The sequence below is a fragment of the Emydura macquarii genome, unplaced genomic scaffold (genome assembly GCF_026122565.2).
Source record: "Emydura macquarii macquarii isolate MOO-44397 ecotype Brisbane River unplaced genomic scaffold, CSIRO-AGI_Emac_v2 contig_587, whole genome shotgun sequence".
NCBI classification, from domain to species: Eukaryota; Metazoa; Chordata; order Testudines; family Chelidae; genus Emydura; species Emydura macquarii.
In genome coordinates this window covers 312,898-334,635 of record NW_027130724.1, presented here as the reverse complement: position 1 = coordinate 334,635, position 21,738 = coordinate 312,898, and the positions used below count along the sequence as shown (strand labels likewise).

Genomic DNA, 21,738 nt, shown 5'->3' with positions numbered 1-21,738 from the left:
CCAAATCCCCCTCCCCCCCCCCCCCCCCCCCCCCGCCACCCTAAAAAACTAATGCTGGAGTTTCCCCAGGCCTAGTTCTAAAGTGCTGATGGGACGTTCTTTTCCCCCAGAATGCTGAGGCCCCGGCTCCCCGCAGACCCAAGGAAAGATAAACAGACTTTTTATTTTGCCTCATTCTCATATGCTCCCTCCCCCCCGGAAAAAAAGAAAAGAAAACGAGGAGGGACTGGGTTCTGGGGTGGACTTTCTGAACCCCCTTCTCCCTGTACAGTGCCTGGAAGGCCAGCCCTAGCATGCAACCAGGGGAGGGGTTGTTGCAAAACAGACAGAGTCTGGAAGAACTCCCAGCAAACTGCGATAACAGGGAGTGATGCAAAGCCCGGGCTGGATTACTCATGGAAGGAGCCAACAACAGGTGGGACCCCTGTGCTTTGTTACTTCCTCTTGTGCTGGTGATGCCCACAGTGTGAGCGAGCCCTGTCAGATGGCTCACCCCCTTCCTGCCCAGTCTGTCCCACGTGGACCTTAGCCTCTAGGCCTGGCTGGAGCCCTGATGGGTTCTGCCCCCCCCCCATTTTCCCCAGGAAGATTCCCCCAAGTTCTAGCTACCTCTACCCAGTCTGGGCTGTGATGCTCCCCCATTACACCTGCTGCACAAACCCGCAGAGAGAGAGCAAATTTGGGGCACAAACAACAGCCGCCAGGTCACCTAACTCAGAGGCAGGGCTCCCCTTAGCTCAGCAACCAGAGCAGAGCCTTGCCGCTGAGGCGCTCACCGCTAGTCACAGACATTGGCCGATTGAACCTCCTGCAGCCCCCCCGAGGGCAGGTAACGAACAGTATCCCTGTTTTATAGAGGGGGAAACTGAGGCACAGAGCGGCAGCGTGACCTGCCTAGAGTTACAGAGCAGAGCTAGGCCTGATTTCCAGTCCCCACCCCCTGTATAATCCCGTCCCCAGCAGAGGTGACAGATGAGAGGGGCTACAGCCCTGCCCCCAAAGCCAGCCATCCTTCAAGACGCCCCTTTCACATAGCTGGCTTTGGAGAGCATCAGTCCTCGCCTGTGAAGCCCGTCAGGCTGCCACTGCCCCCCCCCCACCTTACCTTTAACCTCCACGTAGCCAAGCCCAGCTCCATTGGTCCTGGGGACCGAGCCGCTCTTCTGCAGCATCCTCATGCGGACCTGCTCCTGCACCCGGGCGCTTTTCAGCAGCTCGGCGTCGGGCGCCTCCTTGCTCGTCCTGCCCAGCTGCTGGTCCGAGGGCAGTGCCAGGGAGCACACGCCGGACTCCGGCTGCAAAGCCGACAGAAAGAAGTTATTCTCCTGCATGGCTCCTGTCCCGGCCGGGTGGGGAGCGTGGCTCAGTCTGTCCCGGTGCCCTGGCTCTGCCAGGGGAAGATCCCACTGTTGCTAACACCAATTGCACTTTCCGTCTCTCTGAGGCCAAGGCCAAGCTGAGACTGCAGGGAGCGGAGGGCCTGTAGCAGGCGCGCAGACTGCCAGATCCTCCCTCGGCCCTGGCTGGGGAGTCAGTCGGAGCTGTTCTGGGGAGACGGCAGAGGGTACCCCCCTGCCCACGCCACCCCTGTCCTCGCCCAAGCGCTGGCTTCCTGGGATGGGACTCTGCCACTCTGAGACAGGGCTACACCCCTCTGCCTAGCCACTGACATCACCGCGGAGGCTGGCTTTCAGGCAGAGCAGGTCAGCCAGTTCCACCTTAAGCAGGTGAGGCCTTTGGCAGGGCCTGGCTTCCACAGCGTTAAGGTGGAATTCCAGGGATGCACAGCCAGCCCCGGCCCTGCCACACCTTGTCAGCCACTACACTCGCCAGGCAATTATGGGCGTGCCTCCCTCCACCCTTCCCCAGGGGCCAGGGCAGCTGGGAGGGTTGTAAGGCTGCTGGCACCCTCCTCCCACACCGGGCTGATGGGACAGCAACAGGAAGGCTGACTTGAACAGACGCCACATCACTGTATGGTAAAACCCAGAGCCACTGTCCCACCCCAGCCAACCCAGCCATGGTCACTGCCGCCGCCTCCTGGCTCAGGAACGCCTAGCCCTGCACCCCAGAGACTGCAGGAGCACAGCCAGCATTGGGGCAGGACAGGGGCTGTCGCTGCACAGGGGTCATTCTGTCCCCACCCGTTGGGGTCTGGCCTTAGTGGAAACTGCAGCCTGGGGCACCTTGCACCCGCACAGCGAGAGGGAGCGGGTTTGATTGTGGACCGCAGCAGGAATACAGATCACTGTGTGCTCTGGGCCAGCTTCTCCTTCCACTTACACCCTGTCAGTGGCTTGGCTGGAGGACATCGGGGGGCGGGATCTAGTCCTGCATGTGCAGCCAAGGTCTAGTTTGCACACACAACCGTTCCCAGTTGAGCTGGGGGCTTATGGGCGAAAGTGGGTTCTTTCCCATTATATCCTAGGGTCCCCAGAGGTGTGCACAGACCCTACATGGGATGAGATCGGGGCATTCAGAGGGGTCACAGCAGGGCCCCGGACTCTGGCGATGCAGTTCAGGATTCGGGGCAGGACTCTGCTGATCCTAGCCCAGGTCTTTCCCCCACAGTTAGCGTGAGCCAGTTGGGACCGGGGGACAAGGATGGGAAATTGCTACTGGGAGCAGCCAGGAGGCCACGTTAGCATCAACTGGGGCAAAAAGGCCCCACAGCGAATGTTCTCATGGGCCTGTAGCCAAAAGCGTAACGGCACATGCTACTAACAAGACTCAGCCGAGGCAGCCCTGCATGGGGGCCATGGCCGAAGGGCACCGGGGCCAGTGTGCGTAGGCTGTGACGGACGGGGTTGCTGGGGGCAGTGCGCGGGGACCAGCTGGGTTGCGTGGGGAGCAGGGCATGGGGGGCTGTGGCGGATGGAGGCCATGGCTAGGCAGCAGTAGTTGGCCAGTGACTTAAAATGGAGGTTAGGGAGTGTTAGATGGCTGCGTGGCCAGCGTTTGAGCTGCAGGGATTCTGGAGACGCGCCGCTGTGCCACGATGGCTAATGTGGCAGGAGTAAGGATGAGTGGGGAGAGACAATAAAAGTTAACAAGAAGCATCATCAGTTGGCCACTTTAGAGAGGCCCCTGCATTGGGTCAGGATGAAGCTGAGCGAGGGGGCAGCCCCCTCATCCTCCCTGGGAGAAGCAGAGCACAACACCCACCTCCACTGCCAGTTATGCTGCAGTGCAGCCTGGGCCGGCCATCCCCGCACGGACCAGCCCACTGGAAGTCTGCATCCCCCTCTGACTGCACCTGGAACGAGGCTTCACAGTAAAGGTGCCTGCTGAGCCATCGTGGCGGCGCCGGTGCCGCGATGCTCTAACACAAACAGCCGGTGCAGGGGGCACGTGATGCTGGGGAGAATAAAGCCAGCTTACTGAGCCTGGCTACACATGGGGTAGCCCAGCCAGCAGACTAGCACCGGCCTGGAACTCAGCAGATCTGGGTTCAATTCCTGCCTTAAATCCTGATGCTGGGTGTGAGCTCAGGACCTGTTTTTTCAAAGACTCAGCTCCCAGCATGCAAAGCACTTTTGAAAAACCTGCCCCTTGACCTCTTGGTGCCTCAGTTTCCCCATCTTTCAGCTGGGGATGATCAGCCTTCTTTTATACCACCCTGCATCTGTATTTGGACAGTGAGCTCTCCCCATGTATCTGTGCAGCACCCAGCACAGTGGGACCCCTTGGTGCTACTGTAATAACATCAAATGAAGGGCATCCGTGACTGCTAGGAAGTAGAGCCAACCCCTAAGCATCGCAGCTGCTTATTAATCTGAGGGGGAAGCAGCTTGTCCTGCCTGTAATACTCCTGCACACAGGCAGCCAGCGACACTCAGGTATATGCCAGAGGCAGTCCTTTCCCCACGGAGGTGGTCTCCTTGGCGCAGTATAATTAACGAAGTGGTGAAGCACTATGTGATGCCCAGATCAAAGATGCTACAGCCTGGCAGGGTAATAACAATAATAATAACCAGGCCCAACCCTGCTTAGCTTCCCCAGTCTGATGAGAGAAGGGATATTCAGGCTCGCACTGTCCCACTGTTCTGAGCACCCAGCGATTAAGCCCTGTGTGACTAACTCCAAACGCTCATTAAGGATGGCTCGCAACACCCTCACCAGGGACCTTGGCCAACTTCAGAAGTGGGAAACTGGAGCGTACAGAGCGGCGACCAGTCCAGCCAGTGAGTAGCTCCAAGCCCTCCACACTCCATATACTAACTAGGCCACATCTTCTCTCTTCTGCCTTCCTGCCTGCTCCTCTCTCTGCATTGCCAACCCTCGGGATTTTAACATGATATTCAGTGTTTCCTTAAAGCCCCAGCTCCTAAACTCATAGGATTATGTGAGACTCTCAGCTTTCCTTTAAAAAGGAAACAAAATTTCTAGCCTTCTTGGCTACAGAGAAAAGCTTGAAAATGCAAACCCCAACGGCTCAAAAACTAGAAAGCAAAGAAAAAGGAACCACACACTTATTTATTAAAATGCTGTGATTTTAATTTTTTTAAGCCAATCTCATGATTTTGGGGGAACCTGACTAATGATTTTGGTTGAGCATACTGATCACGCTAGAGCATTATTTGTGTTTGCTCCACCAGTAGCTTGAAAAGCGATCTGCAAAAAAATGTAGGTGCTGAGTGGGATTGTGTCCTTGTATTTTTTCTATGGAGTGTGATGAAAGCCAGAAAGGTTTGCTTATTAACATTAAAAATGTGTGTCCTTCACTCAGTACACTTCTCCTGGCAGACTCCATGGCTGACTGGAGAAATAGTGAGATGATGGTGTTACAGGTACTAAGGAACTGAAACTCAATTAGTCTGCGTGTCCTGGGTTTGACATGAAACTACAGCAGGGCCCAGACAGGAGAGAAGCTCCCACCATTCAGATCCAGATTCTGAACTGCTCAGAGCTTGGCTCCAGGGAGCTTCAGCCTCTTATAACAGGCACCATCTACAAACTCCAGAACCAGATCTGGAATTCCCCACTGTTACAAAGCTCAGGGGAGTTTGGATCGGAGCTGTTGCTGTTTGCTCAATGGGGTGGGAGGCAGCTGCAGCCCTTGCCGCCTTCTGGGAAGAAGACAAGAATACATAAGGCACAAAGGAGAACACTGGGGAACAAAGACAGAAAAGGACAGGGAACAGAGCACAAACACTCGAACCACCAGCGAACAGCTCCATGTTGGTATGAGCCGCAGCAGAGGGTAAGGTACGCTTCAGACACAAGACATCTTTAAACAAGAAATGAAAATCAGACACCATCGTCCTTTGCCTTGAAATTGTAACATTGAACCTGCTGCTAGAACCCTGGTTCCCCTCCCCACCTCTGATGCAATGGGCTCTAGTGGTTAGCATGAGGCACTGAACGCCAGGACGCCAAGGTTTTATTCCTTATGCAGCCACTGACTCACTGGTACAACCTTTGGGCAAGCTGTTTTAAAGTGCGTGAGGCTCCAACACTATATATAAATGTTAACAACATCATAACCTCTCTGCGCTGCACGGGGAGTTGCTTGGAGATCTTCAGATGAAAGATGCTACATACATCCACAATGCAACTAATATTATCGTCTGCACTCAGTGCCACCACTAACCCTCTGCCCCCGCGTCTCATCCGCGCCCCTCTCCATGCCTCTTAATTCATCTTCACCACATGCCCTGGCATCCAAACCTTCCTGAGAACTCACTCGTTCCATGAACCAGCCCAGCTAGAGAGGCCCCTCAGCACTTTTCTCTGCCATCAGCTCAGTAAGGCACGTTCTTGCCAGTGCGGCCAACACTCGGGGTTCCCAGGTCACAGGAACATGTCATTGTTTTGAAGCAGAAATGCTGACTTTTTTCCGTATTGGAATCAAGGGCACATGGTGTTTCCAAAACTAAATTTGTCCTCACAGATCCTGGCTGAAATTGACAAAAAGCACATCAGTTCCAAGCAGTAGCTGCTAGGGCTACCTGGGGCAGCAGCTCTGGGGCAGCCCTGCCATGTGGACTGCCCCAAGGACAGGGATCCCAGAGCTTCAAGGCCAGCTGGTTCACAAGAGTAGAGCAGCTGTCCCGGGAGTCTGCTAGCCCTGGGGTCCCTGGTCCCAAGGCAGTCCGCATGGCGGGACTGCCCCAGAGCTGCAGACCCTGGAAGCCATCCCAGGGTCCCGGCTCCAGGGCAGGGAGCTTGCAAGCCCCAGTTCCAGCTTCAGTTCTGCTGGGCAGGCAGGGCAAGGGAAGCACAGAGCATCACTGTGCACCATTGTGCCCTTCTAAACAAACACCCATCATCACTCTAACTAGCTGCACAAGGGTTAAGAATCACCAGGGTTGCTGGCCCATTTCCAAGGCGTTGGGGGAGGCACTGGGGCACTGTGGTGGGGAGCAGAGGTCACTGGGAGGGCAGAGCTGAGGGCAGACTCATGCCTGACTTGACTCCTGACCGGCCCCACTCCCCCAACCCTCAGGAACGTCCCTCCGCTCCTGGCCTGCTGTACCTGCTTCCCTGGGGCAGGAACTAGCCAGGCACCGATAGCCACTGAAGAGTCAAAAGGGAGCCCAGAATGGCAGCCCTGAGGAGGGGAAAGGAGCCGGATCGTGTCTGCATCAGCCCCCTCCGCATCCCAGGCTAGATCCCCACCCCCTCCATGGCGCAGGGAGGTGCCTGCCATCTTGGCGCTCTCAAGGTTAATGCGTGCTACGGCTGAGATTCCTCGCCCCAGCTCCACCCCTTTGCTCATCTGCAGCATTTAGCTTTGCTGTGTACAGGCTGCCCCAGGGCAGCTGGCCCTGCCTGCATGGGAGTGGAGCGCTGGGGCAGGAGCAGGGGCAGCGGGAGAAGGGGCCCTTGAGCTTTGAGCTGTCAGTTAGTCATTGATCCTGGATCGTGGTGTGTTTTCTTCTCTCACAGGCTCCCAGAGCAACAGGAGCTGCTTTCAGGGAATGGGTGTCCCTGCCCTGCCCTGGGGGTGGGTACAAGTCCCTGGGCTGGGACCTGACGGGAGAGCCAAGGACTCGATCAGCCAGAGCAGCAGGATGAGTCCTCCGTGCCAGCCACCAGTGACTCGTCAGTGACAGCCTGTAAGAAGCATCTGCCAGGGCCCCGGGGGGAGGTCTGGAGACACGGGTGCTAATGGGGACCTGGATCCAAACAGCGCCCAGCGCCCAGCTCCCCTGCCTGGGTCCAGCAGTTACATGGGGAAGAGGAGGAGCTGGGCTCACAGCTGGGAATTACTCAGCCCAGGCTCACAGCTTCCCCTGGGCTTATTGGCAAAGTGCCAAGGGCAGGGTGAGACCTTCCAGGGCCTCCTCCAGGACACCGGCTCCTGCCCCAGCACAGGACAGCTCATGTGTCTCCCCCATTTGGGGTGCTGGGCTGCTAGGAAACGCTCCCTCCTCCAGCGTGAGGAGTCAGGCCAGCTCTGCGGGGGGGCGTACAGGACACGCTGATCCTTTTAGCGGTGCAAAGGTCGGGCGTGTGTGTGAATCCCGGCCTCCCCCTCGGGAGAGGGCAGGGACATGGAGCGCAGCAGCAGCAGGGAGAAGCTCGCCCAGCACAAGCCCGCACTGGCCCGTTGCTGCAGAGAGACGCTTAGCGCCTCAGCAAGGAACAAATTCCTCCCCGGGGGAAATGAGTTCAAGTGAGATGCTCCTCCCAGCTCCAGGACTCAGCCGGCAGGATATGTGACAGCAGGGCGCGCCGAGCACTGAGCGTCCCAGCAACACGCCTCTCTGCTGCGGCTTAGATGCAGCAGCCACCTTCCTAGCTCCCCCCTGCTGAATGAATGGGTCAGGTGTGTCCCCGGGCACGTACCCTGCGACGGGAGCCGCGCTCTGCTGCAGCGCCCGTGTTCACAGGAGAAGTCATGGGCAATGAGCCCTTTCTGGGCCACTTCAGCCTCTGCGGTGGGCCCCTCTGGTCAGCCAGGCAGCTCAGCTCTCCAGCCAGCCTGCCATCCAGGGGAACACAGCACACCGCCGTGGCCGGAAGGACACGTACAGCAATGGGGTGGGCCCATGTAGGGGGCTAATGAGCTGTGCCCAGGGGAAGGCATGAGAGTTGTTGCTACAGGCTGATGAAAGGCCAGTTTGGGACACCACTTAGCATGTTTTTTCATTTAAATTTGTGGTGAATGTGTAGAGCTCATAAAAGCGATGGACCGTTGACGCTAGGGAAAGCGGCCACAGGGAGAATACAGAGAGTGTCATGGGGGCAGGTGTCATGCAAGCTTGCTCAAGCCAGCTCTGCCCGTGCACCTCAACGCTGCCTGCAGCACCTCTGCTATTTGATTCCTGATTTGCCTCATCCTCACCTGACTCCCAAGGCACTTCTTTCCTGCTCTGCCACACAACCAGCTACCCCAGCCTTGAGCCAAGGAGGGACTTGTCCGACTCCATCCAGTCCCTGCTCACTTGCACCCCAGCCCCCAGAAATCAAAGGCTAATGCGCAAAGTCCAGCTTCTCTTTTTACAACACGTTCAATCCTCGATGCTGGGAGCTGAATTTCTCCTGGGACAATGTAGGGATCTTGGTGCTGAGATGAGAACCCCCTAGGAGGCCACAGGCTTGGAGGAGATTGCCTCCCTGTTATCCAACCATGGGCCAGATCCAAAGCTAGGGTAACATCATCACAGTAGCATTTAATTTAAAAAAGGGGAACGACACAAAAATGAAGAGGCTAGTTAAATGGCAATTAAAAGGAACAGTCATAAGGGTGAAATGCCAGCAAGCTGCATAGAAACTGTTGAAAAACCACCATTAACAGAGGCTCAGTCTAAACAATGCCGCAAAACACAGTTGGGAATGCAAGGAATGATGGGATGGAAATCATGGAATGTTGCACCCATGCCCATGATGCGCTGTGATCCTCTTCACTTTCCCACAACTCCTAGCAGCACAAGGTGGAGAGTTGCATGAGGGGATAGCAGCCCACAGTGCACTGCTCTCACTGTTGCTTCTAAAGCACCAAGTAGGGATGCGCTTCAGCGACACAGAATGCTGTGCGGACGGGCGCAAGCGCTGTAACTACAGTGCTTTTTGATCACTGATATAACTTGCATCGACAAAACTTTCTAGTGTTGACAAAGCCTAAACGTATACCCCTCTCTTCCACCCCCAAACCACCACCATGGCTAAACAGCAGAGTAAAAGAGGGGATTAGAGGAAGTCAAATCCTAGTGAGGAAAATAGAAAGGAGCATAAACTCGGGCAAGTCAGGTGTAAAAGTATAACAAGGCAGGTCAAGAAGGAATTTGAAGAGCAATTAGCTAAAGATACAAATACTAAAAGCAAAATAATGTTTAAGTGTACATCAGAAGCAGGAAGCCGGCTAAACAATCAGTGGGGCCACTGGACAAACAAGGTGCTAAGAGAGCACTCAAGAAAGACAAGGCCATTGAGGAGGAGCAAAATTAATTCTTTGCATTGGTCTTGACTACAAAGGATGTGGGGAGATCCTCAGCTTTGTCTCCTAAAAAGAACAGATCTGATGTGAGGAATTGTCCCAGATTGAGGTGTTAATAGAGCAGGTTTTGGAACAAGCTGATTAATTTATTGTTAAATTAAACAGTAATATTAATTTAACAATAAATTAAACAGGACCAGATGGTGTTCACCCCAGAGTTTTGAAAGAACTCAAATATGAAACTGCGAAACTATTAACTGTGGTATGTAACCTGTGGTTTAAATCAGCTTCTGTACCAGATGACTGAAGGGTAGCTAACGTAACACCAAGTTTTTAAAAAGGCTCCAGAGGCTATCCTGGCAATTACATGCCGTAAGCCTAACTTCAGTACCAGGCAAATTGGTTGAAACTACAGTAAAGAACAGAATTATCAGACACATGGATGAAGTTGGGGAAGAGTCAACGTGGCTTTTGGGCAGGGAAATCGTGCCTCACCAATCTATTAGAATTCTTCGAAGGTGTCAACAAGCATGTGGGCAAGGGTGATCCAGTGGATATAGTGTACTTGGACTTTCAGAAAGCCTTTGACAATGCCCCTCACCAAAGGTGCATAAGTAAAGTAAGTTGTCATGGGATAAGAGGGAAGATCCTTTCGTGGATCAGTAACTGGTTAAAAGATAGGAAACAAAGGGTAGGAATAAATAGTCAACTTTCACAGTGGAGAGAGGTAAATAGCAAGGTCCCTCAAGGATGCAAGGTTTGCAGATACAAAGTTACTAAAGATAGTTACTGCAGACAGTTACAAAGGGATCTCACAAAACTGGGTGATTGAGCAAGAAAATGGCAGATGAAATTCAATCTTGATAAGTGCAAAGTAATGAACCGTGAAAAACATAATCCCAACTACACATACAAAATGATGAGATCTAAATTAGCTGTTACCGCTCACGAAAGAGATCTTGGAGTCATCATGACTACATGTCCTCTGAAAACATCTGCTCAATGTACAGTGGCAGTCAAAAAAACTAACAATGTTAGAAACCATTAGGAAAGAGATAGATAATAAGACAGAAAATATAATGCCGATATATAAATTCATGGTACACCCACACCTTGAACATTGCGTGCAGTTCTGGTCGCCACATCTCAAAAAAAGTACAGAGACGGCCAACAAAAATGATTAGGGATATGGAACAGCTTCCATTAGAGGAGAGATTAAAAAGACTGGGACTAGTCATTTTAGAAAAGAGATGACTAAGGTGGGGGGTATAATAGAGATCTATAAAATCACAAGTGGTGTGAAGAACGTGAAGAAGTATTTCCCCCTTCACATAACACAAGAACCAAGGTTCACACGATGAAATTAATAGGCAGCAGGTTTAAAACAAACATAAGGAAGTGCTTCTTCACACAATCAACTTGTGGAACTTTTTGCCATGGCTGCTGTGAAGACCAAAAGTCTGACTGGGTTAAAAAAAGGAAATTCATGAAGGATAGGGGCCATCAATGGCTATTAGCCAAGATGGTCAGGAGCTCAGCACCTCGCTCTGGGTGTCCCTAAACCTCCGACTGCCAGATGCTGGGATTGGATGACAGGGGGAGGATCACTTGATAACTGCCCTGTTCTGTTTATTCTCTCGGATAGTGGCCAGTGCCAGGTGCTTCAGAAGGCAGGAGACTGGCTAGATGGACCATTGGTCTGACCCAGCCTGACTGTTCTCATAACTCCAATGAAGCTGAGGAGCTGGCCCCATTTGTGCTGCGGGGACAAGACACGAGAGCTACCAGGCAGTGGATTTTGCACCCAGGCCTCCTGATGATCCCATAGCTCCTATGGAGTAGGAAGAGCTCTATGTAGTGAGCAGCTGATTTAAACCCACCCCCACCACTGGAGGAGGGGGGGGGGATACACACATCTTTCTTACAAACCACAACTCCAGGATAAACCGATGTCACCAAGCGTCAACTCAACCCGATCACCCCCTCCCCCGCCCACTCTGCCACAGCGCTGAGCCAGGAGAGCAGACTGGCCACGCTTCTGCCTAGAGCCGCCCCTTGGGTCTCCCTCTCCCTCCCTTCTCACACAGCCCGCAAAGGTGCCCTGCAGCATCCCTTTGCTACACCCTCAGTACTCCCCACCCTGGGCCCCGTCAGCAGCTGGGTCACGGCAGCTGCATGGCTCTGAATCTTGACCTGCCCCATCCACTGACTTCTAGCAGCCAACACTCCGAAAAGGTTCATGCACCTCACAACATAGAAGCCCCCAAACTGCCCCCTCTCTCTCTGCAAACTCCCCTTTCTCTTCACACGGCGGTGAGCAGCTGGAACACAGCTAGCAGAGCTCAACACCCTCAGTCCTACCACCATTCCCATTTTACACATAAGGAAACGGAGGCAGAGAGCACTGATGTGACATGCCCGGGGAATCCCAGCTGTTCAGAAGCAGAGTCAGGAGCAGAAGCCAGGTCTCATGACTCCCCGTGGAGAGGTCTAGCCACACAAACTGGATTAACCTCCTTGGGCCACACTGTTCTCCCATTGATGAGCAGCCACCCATGCAAGTTGTGACGATGGTGTCACCGGGGTTATTCGCCTCACAGAGAGAAACAACCAGGCTCTTTAAAATCAGCTGCAGTTCCTTAATAGAACTGGGAAGTTACTGTGTGGTCAGGGGCTGGGTCTCTCTTTTGACTTGCCTGGACCAGCTCTGTCAAAGCCCATGGGGTTGCACGCAAACATCCCCGGGACACAAGCATGGGAGGTGGCAATAGCCAAATCAGCCCCAGCGAGTCAGCTGCTTTCACACCCGCCACCTCTGCTCCATTCACGAGTCACCTGCAGGACCATGCTGGTGCCTGTGCTTTGTTCTTCCTCTGCGGTGCGATTTGCAAGGCAAAAACCTCCAGGCTGCCTGGATTTCTCAGTGCCAGCCCAGTGCCACTGCAAGAAGGGGCCGGAGGCCAGCGTGCCTTGCAAGCCACCCCACAGGAGATGCCCTCAGAACCTGCCTGCTCCCATGGACATTACAGCACTGGCTGCAGATGCCCCTGACAGCCCCTCCAGCCCACACGCCCCGGGGCCTTCCACCTCTCACAGTGGAGAAGCGCAACGCAAGTTAACGCAAAGAGCAGCAACACGTTCCCCTCAGAGATGGGGCTCAGCACAGCCCAGCATCCAGCTGACTTTGAGTTGGAAAATCCTGCAGTCCCCCATGAACTGCGGCAGCCGAGAGAGAAAGAATAGGCATGCAGACGTACGGTGGCTGGCACCCTGGAGCGCATGGTGCCCTGCAGCATTCTCCCAACGGCGGACGGATGGAGGCAAATTTCCACAGGCGGTGGCCCAGCGCCAGCGAGGTTCCCAGGGAGATCTGCCCGTCCACAGCCAGGTGGGACGATGAAAGTAACTGTGCAGTAACTGTGTCTGCGGTCTGGCAAACTGGGCTCGAAGCGGGCGACACCCACCTGAGCTTACCCAACCAGTTGCTTTGCCTTTGTTGTGTGCGTGTGTTTTAAAATGCAATCGCCTCAGAGGCAAGTTTGTACTTTCTGGGGTTGTGGTGGAGCTCAGTTTATGCAGCTGGGATGGGATCTGGCTACTCAAAGGGTGCCTTGGCAAGGGATGGAGCCCACACTGGGAAGCCAGGCCCTGGGGAGGGGCCAAGCCTCTCTCAGAGCTTTACTGGAAGAGAATGAGGTCCCTCTCCACACTGCCCCAATCTGGGCATGCAGGCTGGGCCATCCGCAGAGAAACCTCTGAGCAGGCTGGGCCACTGCTTCAGGTGATGGCCGTGGACTCCGTGGAGGCTTCAAAAGAGGCAATACTGGGCCATCAGAACTGAGTCCCTGCCCTCGTGCCTGGCCTGTGTGTCTCTGTCCCAGCTCTCAGGCTCAGGCCTTCTCTGTCTTCCTCCTTTTTGCTTTATCTCCCCTCCTTGGCTTCCCTTCTTCTCCTTCCCCCTTTGGAGATTGGGTTGGGTTAGGCCCATCATTGATGAAAGGAGGCTGGCAGGCAATGCGGTTTCGTACAACAAGGGAGCTGGGCCAAACAAGACAAAGGCCTGCCTCCGAGGGCTGGCAGCCTGAGGGCACAGGCTGGCACGATAGGCTAAGCAGACGCACACAGGATGGGCTTTGTGTGTGGCCCAGAATGGGTCGGATTCCCAAGGAGGAGAGGCCGGGGCTCAGCGTGGACTGCTTGGGTGGCCATTCTGGCTAGAAAGGGGCGGTGAGGATGGAGTCACCCCATTTTGAATGAGCGAGGGAGATGGGTATCAGCAGAGAAGGTTGGGTGGAGCCCAGGGAGTGTAGAGGGCACAGGAGGCGATGAGGACAGACACACAGCCAGGGCAGAGGTGCAGAGCATGTGAAGGTAAGGAGGAACTTGAGCTTCACAGAGTCCAGGAAGTGGGGAGACATGGCCTCAGCAATGCTCTCGGTCGCAGAGCCATGGGAGCACCAAAAGGCCCAGGTGCTCCTGGATCTGACCTCTTAGGCTGAGAAGCTCTCTGAAAGAAGCTTTCTAGTGTATCCTGCTGGAAATACCCTCACAACGGACTGCCTATCATGGGGCATTTCAGCCCCTCAATCCCCTGGGCTCAGCCAGTCCTTGGGTGTGGAGAGAGGGGCATGGAGATGGAGGATACTAGGGAGTAGGGAAGGGGACTGAGTGTGTGAATCTCTGAAGAGCTTTGATCAGAGTTTGGGACAAAGAGTGGGGACGTGTTTCTCTTCTCCAGACTGGTGAGCTGGGAATAAAGCTGCTGGGACAGCTGAGCTTTGCAGAGGGTGGAGAATAGACAAGAGCATGTCAGCCCCCGATAGATCCTTGCAAGTAGCTTTGATGCCCAGAAGCCCCCAGGCTGTACCTGTCCTGGGGAGAATGGCATCCTGGGGCTGGAGAATCTTGCAAGCTGCAGCCTTTACGGAAAAGCCACATCAGCTTATAGAGACCAGAGTAAAACTGGACAGCAGGAGCCTGATCCTTGCACCCCCAAAATACTCACTGAGTATAGCAAGCAACACAGGATCAGGCCCCAGGTTCCCTTTAACAGCTGAGAGATCAAGCCCCATATGCTTTCCACTATGCTATTCTGCACTGATCCTTGAGAGTTAATTGGCTCAAACTCTCCTGCAGTCAGCAGAATCACTTCTGTCCTGAACCTGGGAAGGGAGCAGCAATTGGAAATGTTTCACTTTGCAGGGGTAGGAAGAATCTCCTATGCGGTGGTCTCCTAAGCGCATAGACTTTCATTATTTGTAGGAGCATATTTGCATGCCCAGGATTCATTGGGAGCCCTTTGAAGACACACAAGCTGAAAGCTGGTGTTTAAACACACCAAACCAGTTTGGGGACACTAGCCTAGTCAGCCCTTTGAATTGCTGATGCCAACTCTACATGCTTAGTAGGATTTCCTATTTAAGGTGGGAGTTAGCATATGGAGGAACTAAACCCGCACCAAGCACACGGCACAAGAGACTAATGACCATGGTTATCGCTACCAGTTTCTTTTTGAAACAGCCTCTACCCCACCCAGCTGCTCGGGGTGCACAACATTATGGAGCAATAAAACCAGAAGCATTTCCACCCTCCTAATGCTCAAACAAATGGAGGGGGCTGAAGACCAGGAAATGGGAGTGAAGGGGAAAGGTAAATACACACTGGACAATGTGCTGGAGGGCACCACCATGCAACGGAGCCAGGCAGATGGGCCAGCTGGTCCCCCAGGGACCTTGCTATGTAGAGTCTTTACTGCGTGTGACCCACTGTTTGCTGCGTTGTGAATCCCTCTCTGTGCCCCCAGCCACAGCAGACTGGAGTCTTTGATTGCTCGCTCACAGCTAGCGGGGTAATCCCTTAGCTCAAGCTGTAGCTGTCCATGTTCTCAGATCTTGAAAGCCTCAGTTCAGGCCCTGTTGGTGACCAGGAGGACGGCTGTTTCCCTGGGAAGCGCTGGGAGACTGCAGCGATGGCCCAGCCCACCAACGGGGCAGCTCTGGCCAGCAGGAGAGGTGATGGTGGAATCCCTAGTGGATGGGTAGGCGAGTGCAGCTCCCTATTATGCCACCGCTTCAGGAGGAGGCTTCAGGTATTGACAGGACGTGTGAGGCTAAAAGCTACCCAAGCAGCCGAGGAAAGACAGGCACGGTGGGTGGGATATGCTCACACAAACACACTGAAGCTACTGCATTCTGGATGAGGGAAGAAGAGGCCCAGCTACAAGAGGGCACCGCTCATGGTAGCCTCTGGATCAGAGGGGTGCAATGCAGCTCGGATGACGTAGGTGCCCGTTGCACACGTGTTCCAGGGCAGAGACGGATCCTGCAGAGGAGGGGCAAGAGAGATCCCAAGGGAGTATTCCCCTGTGCTAGCAGGCACCCATCTACACTAGAAATGTTACCTCATGCCAGGAGCAGATTCAGTAAGGGGGTGGGCCCCCCTCCAGCTGCACTGACTGCACGGGATGACTGGTTCACACTTTGCCCAGCAACTTATCAGAGCTCCGTGCTCAAGACATGCCTCAAGCCATTTTAACCACAGTTCTCCAGTACAGTGTGTGCTGGGCTAGGCTTGCTGCTGAACCAGGGCTGACAGCCATTTCCTTAGCATAGACGGGGCTAAGAGTTTAGTGTACTGGGGAGCGATAGCCCACAACTGCCAGACATGACACTCAGGACAAGCCAGGCCTGGGCTGGCCAAACCCCTTGGGTGGCGTTCTCCCTTTGTGACTCTGGCGTGTTTGCCAGCACCAGGAATTCAGCGACATGACCTCCTCACAGGTTTTGTTTTAACCTAGCTTGTCCCCACTCCTCCAGCCGCCTGCCCTTTTCAGATTCTGAGCCCCCTGGGACAAAGGGGTGTCTCCAGCTGTCTTTGTGCAGCACCTAGCACAATGAGATTGGGGCTACTGGAATATCAACATTTATTATCGATCACGGCCGTGCTCCTGCCCAAGGGCTGCATGGCCTAACTGGCTGCTTCCCAGGGGCCTGGCAGGTAGGTTCTGAGTACCAAGTTGTGATTGGAGCGATCAGACTGGGACGGATACAGAGACAAACCTTCCCTGTCGTCCCCCCAGCTCTCTCCCCTTGCACTGCCCTCTCCCCTTCTTGCTCACTCCGTCCCTCTGCCCCTGTGTGGCGACCCTTGCTAAGCAAAGGGACCCAAGGGCAGGGAGCTGGACTGAGGCAGGCCAGATTCTCATTGCCCAGGGAATTGCTAGTGGACTATGGGGCCTTTCACCATGAGGTCCACAGTTCAAGCTCAACTCAGCCTGGGCACAAGGAATGTTTGTACCACCAGCAGGTTCTTTGCTGGCCCATGTGACGTGATCTTAGCCCAGTGCCGAGTGTGCTGGTGTCCTCATCACAAGATGCGCCACATCTTGTTAGGCGTGAGCACGGAACAAGCCTCAACTTCTTCCCGGGCTGCCCCTTCGGGGCAAGGTGGAAGCACATTGGCAAGGCAGGGCAGGGAAAGCCAGCCCTGCTGTTGCCGTGGCTACACCTATCCTACAATGAAAGAGGGAGGCCTCCATCACCAGGGCTGTCAGTTGGGCACCCATCGCTCTTGTTAAAGTCTAATGAGAAGAAAGATGGCGCCTCAGATGTGACACACATTCAGGTAATGACATCTCCATGATCTATACAAATCTCCCATCGCTCGGGGCTGGAACACCCTGGCAAAGGACCAGCGATGAGTCAATGGCAAGAGAGTTTCATAAGCTGCAGGTGAACGATTCTGGAGTCTCCCAGGCAGAACCCTATCTTCTCTTGCAAATCCAGGGCAGACTTTTCACTGCTAACGAGCTGGGAACAAATGACCCATACTGAGTTGCAGGCCTTGTGGCCCCTTCACACTGCTGGGTTCAGGATCCCAAAAACTAGCCTGGGCCCCGGAACCTTTTCTTCCTGCAGTTCTTCCTTCCAGGGGAGATTCACTTGAGAAAAACTCCTGGAGGGGGCTAGATACTCAACCAGTGCAGATCAGTGCAGCCTCATTGAAGTCAGTGCTGGTCATTTAAGTCCATGGAGGGCCTAGTTTGTGCCAGATCTGGCCTCAGCTTCCTAGCTAATTTATCTTGGGAGCCTGTGCTGTGTGTTAGGGACGAAGAACTCTTCCTAAGCTCAGCTGGTACAAGCAGGTGACCTGCAGTCACTGAATCATTCTGCCTCTCATGCGGATACTTACCCACCTGTGTGAGGTGCTTTAAGACCCTCCCGTATACACTATCCTTACTACGTGCTCTATACCACCTACTTATTTTTCTCTCCCCCTTTCCCCGCAGTGGCTCCTCGGCGGAAGCAATAACTTTCTAACAGAGTGACTTTTTTGAGTGGGCTTGAAATTAGGCAAAATGGGCTTCCCCCATCCCTGGCCAATTACATTTTGTCTCCTGACATTTCCTACTCCGCCACCTTTGTTGCGCTGACTACTTCCTCATGGGATCCTTATCAGCCTTCATTGCATTGTTTGTTCCCCAGTGATAGGAGAGGGCTGGGTCCTGCATGACACCCCATCATTAGTCTTTGTTATACTACAAGGGAGTCTCTTTCCCTCCCAGTTCCTTGGTGATCACTTGGTCCTGTGATGTGCTGATGTGGGGATGAAATCATCTGGTCCCTAATAGATGGGCGTCTAGCCTAACCTTAATTAACTCTATGACAGCAATACTGCAACCTCCCTTATAATAGAGCAGCATAATTTTTCTAATAGCATTTATTAAATATATATAAAATGGTCTTTAAAAATAAATGTTTATGAAAATGTTTCAATTTTCTTGGAATTTCTCATTTTTTGAGAATTTTTGTTGTTTCATTGTTTATTTTTCTAGTGCCAGTTTTGATTGGTCACCTTAGTCACATGCTGTTTTTTCCCCAAAAAATTTAAAAAAAAGATCAAAACCCAGACATTTTGATTATGAAGTGTTGAAAATTTGTTTTTAGAAAATTCTAATTTGAAAAATTAAAAAGGTCAATGAGAAAATTTGTAGAAATTAAAGAAGCCAATTTCAAAAGCTACAGGAACAAAACTATCTTAAAAATTGTTTGTAAAAATTGGGATAAATGTTGAATTCCCCCCCCCCCCCAAAATCTGTCCCTTTGCATCTCATTGGCTAGTTATTAATTTCTTATTAGACGAGAAAGCTTTTCCTGAGTTTGAATCCAAAAGATCTTAGCTAAGATTTTAAAAAATGGGGACTAGCGGCAGGCTCCTAAATCCTTATTTAGGTACTTAAGTAAGTGACCTGGTTGCCAGTTACACTGCATCCCCAGCAGCTTCCAGTGTAGGCAATCACAGAAACGTAGAGCTGGAAGGGACCTGGAAAGGTCATCAAAACCAGTCCCCTGTGCTGACACAGGACAGAATAAACCTAGACCATGGTAGCTGTTGAAGGCTCAGAAGCTTTGAAGATCAGGTCACTTACGTAGGTGGCTAAGGATGGCTTTAGGAGGAGCACCCGTTTTTGAAAGTCTTGGCCTCAGAAACCTGGATTCTGGTCACAGCTCTGTAAAAATGCCCCTGACAACATTTGCCTGCCTTTGTGAAGTCTCTGGATGCATAATGTCTGAAAAAGACAAGGCCAGCAATTCAGCAGGGCACTTTCACGTTTATGGAGCATAAGCAGCCCCACTAAAGTCAATGAGTCACAGGTTTAAATTTAGACACAGCTTTAAATATCTTGAATAAGGTGAAAGCTTTATGGCTCATCCAAAGATGGGACCTTCACAGCGTCCCCTGGCACCACGCTAGGGCACAGGGTCAGGACTGACTTGTACAGAGGACACCAGCTCACCAAACTATTTTCAGCCACACTAAGGTTTCCGCTAGAGCTCTGCCATTCACCTACTGAGCAGGCCCACCCTGCTTGGTGTGACCATCACCCACACAGGCTAGGAAGAGGCTGTATAATGTCAGCACCAGCAGCGGGGCAGAGCTGACCTTCTGGGCACTGGCAGTGGGCAAGCCATCGGGGGGAGGGGGTGGCTCTTGCAGCAGGGAACAAGGATGCCAAAGGCCCTGGAATCCTCTGTGTCCCCTGTGTATTCCTTTGAGGGAGGCTCTCGCCAAACACCTGGTTTTTTTAAAGCACCCTCAAACGATGGTGGGAAGGAAGAGGTGGGACCTTCTAGCCTCTTTCCCTGGAGAGGAGCTAGTGACCTACCAGCCAGCCCCAGCTGAGAGCTCTTCTCTCTCTGGCCTGCAGCGGCCAGCAGAACATCCACGGGACAGCTATTAGATGTTATGACAGACAAAGGAAACTAGCAGCGTCTCCTTGTTACACTAGCCCTGGATACGCAATTCAGGGTGTGTGTATGGATGGGCGGGGGGTGATATCACTCAGTCCAGCTACATCACGAAGCCTTCCAGGAAAGACCAGGACATAAGTGCTGAGACAAATTACCCCATCACCGAGTCCTTCCCCATGCAGCGCTGCCGGCTTGCTACTCCCTGGCCTCCCTATGGCTGCAGTGGGAACAGACCCATTCCCAGGTGCAACGGGCAGCCATGTCAGGGCAGAGCTAGGTGCTAAAACGTGAAAGGGAATGCTTTGAAAGGGAGTGTGCTGAGCAGGATGCTCCTCGGATCCACAGTCAATCAGCTTCATGGCAATTTGTCAAGAGGAGAGGAACTTGGCTGTGAACTGTAGGAAGCAGGAGACAGTTACAGGAACATGTTATGTAAGCAGGGGCCTAGCAGACCCCCTGCAATACAAGTGCAGAGGCAGTGTGGTCTGGTGGTCAGAGCCTAGGAGCCAGGTGTTCTAATCCTGGCACTGGCACAGATACCGACTGAGATCTTGGGCAACTGACTCAATCATGTCGTCCCCCAGCTTCAATTTCCCCATCCCATGTATTCTTTGCCTACCTCTCAGGGGGTTTGAAGCTTGGTCCATGTTTGCCCACTGCTGGCAAGATGTGAAGTAAGGAGGATCATTATTCTAAACCATGGTGGAAATGTTTGCAGGCTGAAGCACTCAGAGGAGACATTTTGGCTCCCCTGAGTGTCACAGCTGGGGTCTCCAGGGACTCTGTGTGTGTGCATGCATGCACATGAGGGAGAGGGAGATGGAGCACGGCATGTGAAAGGAACTCCTTCCTTCCCCCTTTATCCCCCTCTAAGAGCCCAGGCACCTGAGTCACTTAGACTGCACCTTGACCCTATAGAAGAATCTCACCAAGATTTGACAACATTAGCATCCCAAAAGCTGGCCTCCTTGGCGGTGGGACTGCAAGGGAAAGAAACATCCCCTTTGGTAGTGCCCAGCAGTCCTACCTCCACTCCCCATGACAAGCCTCTGGTCCTTGGTCAAGTGATTGTTGAGGAACCTCCTTTCAATAATCCCAGGTCTTACTAGCAGCCACTGCTCTCTGCCTGAATCCTGGCCTTTTATCCCAGCTGTTGCCAGTCTGCCACTTAGTCACAGCTGGGGGGAAGTAACTGGTCCACCCATTAACCCTGTCATGGCTGCTACAGTCTGGAGTCACCCTTCCAGGAAAAGGCCAGAACAACCCGTCCATCACTGGAGAGATTCCCTCTCTGCTGGCATGGGCAGGGGGCCAGCAGGAATTCCCATTGGGCTGCACTGGGGAGTAGGAGTGGTGATTACCTAAAGAACCAAGAGGTGCAGTGGGGAAGAGTCCCTCTCTCCTACAGTGGGCGGTTCAATCAGGGACTCCAGTCATGCTGAGCCGGGGAGCCCAAGAATGTACCTGTTTTGGTAGGCCATATGGCACAAGTATGTGGAGAGCCCACATTATTCTGTGATGTGACTCCCACTCTGATGAGGACATATCTGCCCTCCCCATGCAGGCTATGGGGGACTGTCCCCAGTATCATGGGTGGGGACACAGCATCTCTCCACTCCATCCCCCCACTTCCACCACCACCCCGCCTGGAACTTGGTGCATTCAGGTTCTTAGCCACGGCAGCTGAGATGTTCCACCATGGACAAGTATCTACCAGGGTCCCCCAGGGCTCAGTCCCACTTGTCAATATTTTCATTAATAACTTGGATACTGGAGTGGAGAGTGTGCATATCAAATTAATAGATGACACTGAGCTGGCAAGGATTGCTACCACTTCGGAGGACAGGATTAGAATTCAAAAGAACCTTGACACATTGGAGGATTGGTCTGAAATCAACAAGATGAAATTCAATAAGGACAAATGCAAAATACTTTACAGAGGGAGGTAAAACCAAGTGCACAACTACACAGTGGGGACTAACTGGCTAGCTGGTAACACTGCACAAAAGGATCTGGGGGTTCTGGTGGATCACAAATTGAATATGAGACAACAGCCTGATGCAGTTGGGAAAGGCTAATATCATCTCCTGGAGGGGGGTGGGG

General features: G+C 53.1%; 1 protein-coding gene and 1 long non-coding RNA gene across 2 annotated transcripts in view; both read right to left on the bottom strand.

The window, feature by feature from the left end:
- Nucleotides 1-1,331, bottom strand: part of PKP3 (plakophilin 3) — a 29,806-nt gene extending 28,475 nt beyond the window's left edge. The window contains exon 1 of the mRNA XM_067540438.1: nt 1,106-1,331. Within this exon, the coding sequence (XP_067396539.1) occupies nt 1,106-1,331 (226 nt within the window). The remainder of the gene's footprint in view (nt 1-1,105) is intronic.
- A 13,797-nt stretch (nt 1,332-15,128) lies between these two features.
- LOC137147958 (uncharacterized) lies at nt 15,129-20,706 on the bottom strand. The gene is made up of 2 exons (XR_010918395.1): nt 20,663-20,706; nt 15,129-15,706 (listed from the first exon to the last, which is right to left on the bottom strand). It is a non-coding gene; the product is annotated as an uncharacterized lncRNA (long non-coding RNA).
- Between the last annotated feature and the right edge of the window lie 1,032 nt (nt 20,707-21,738).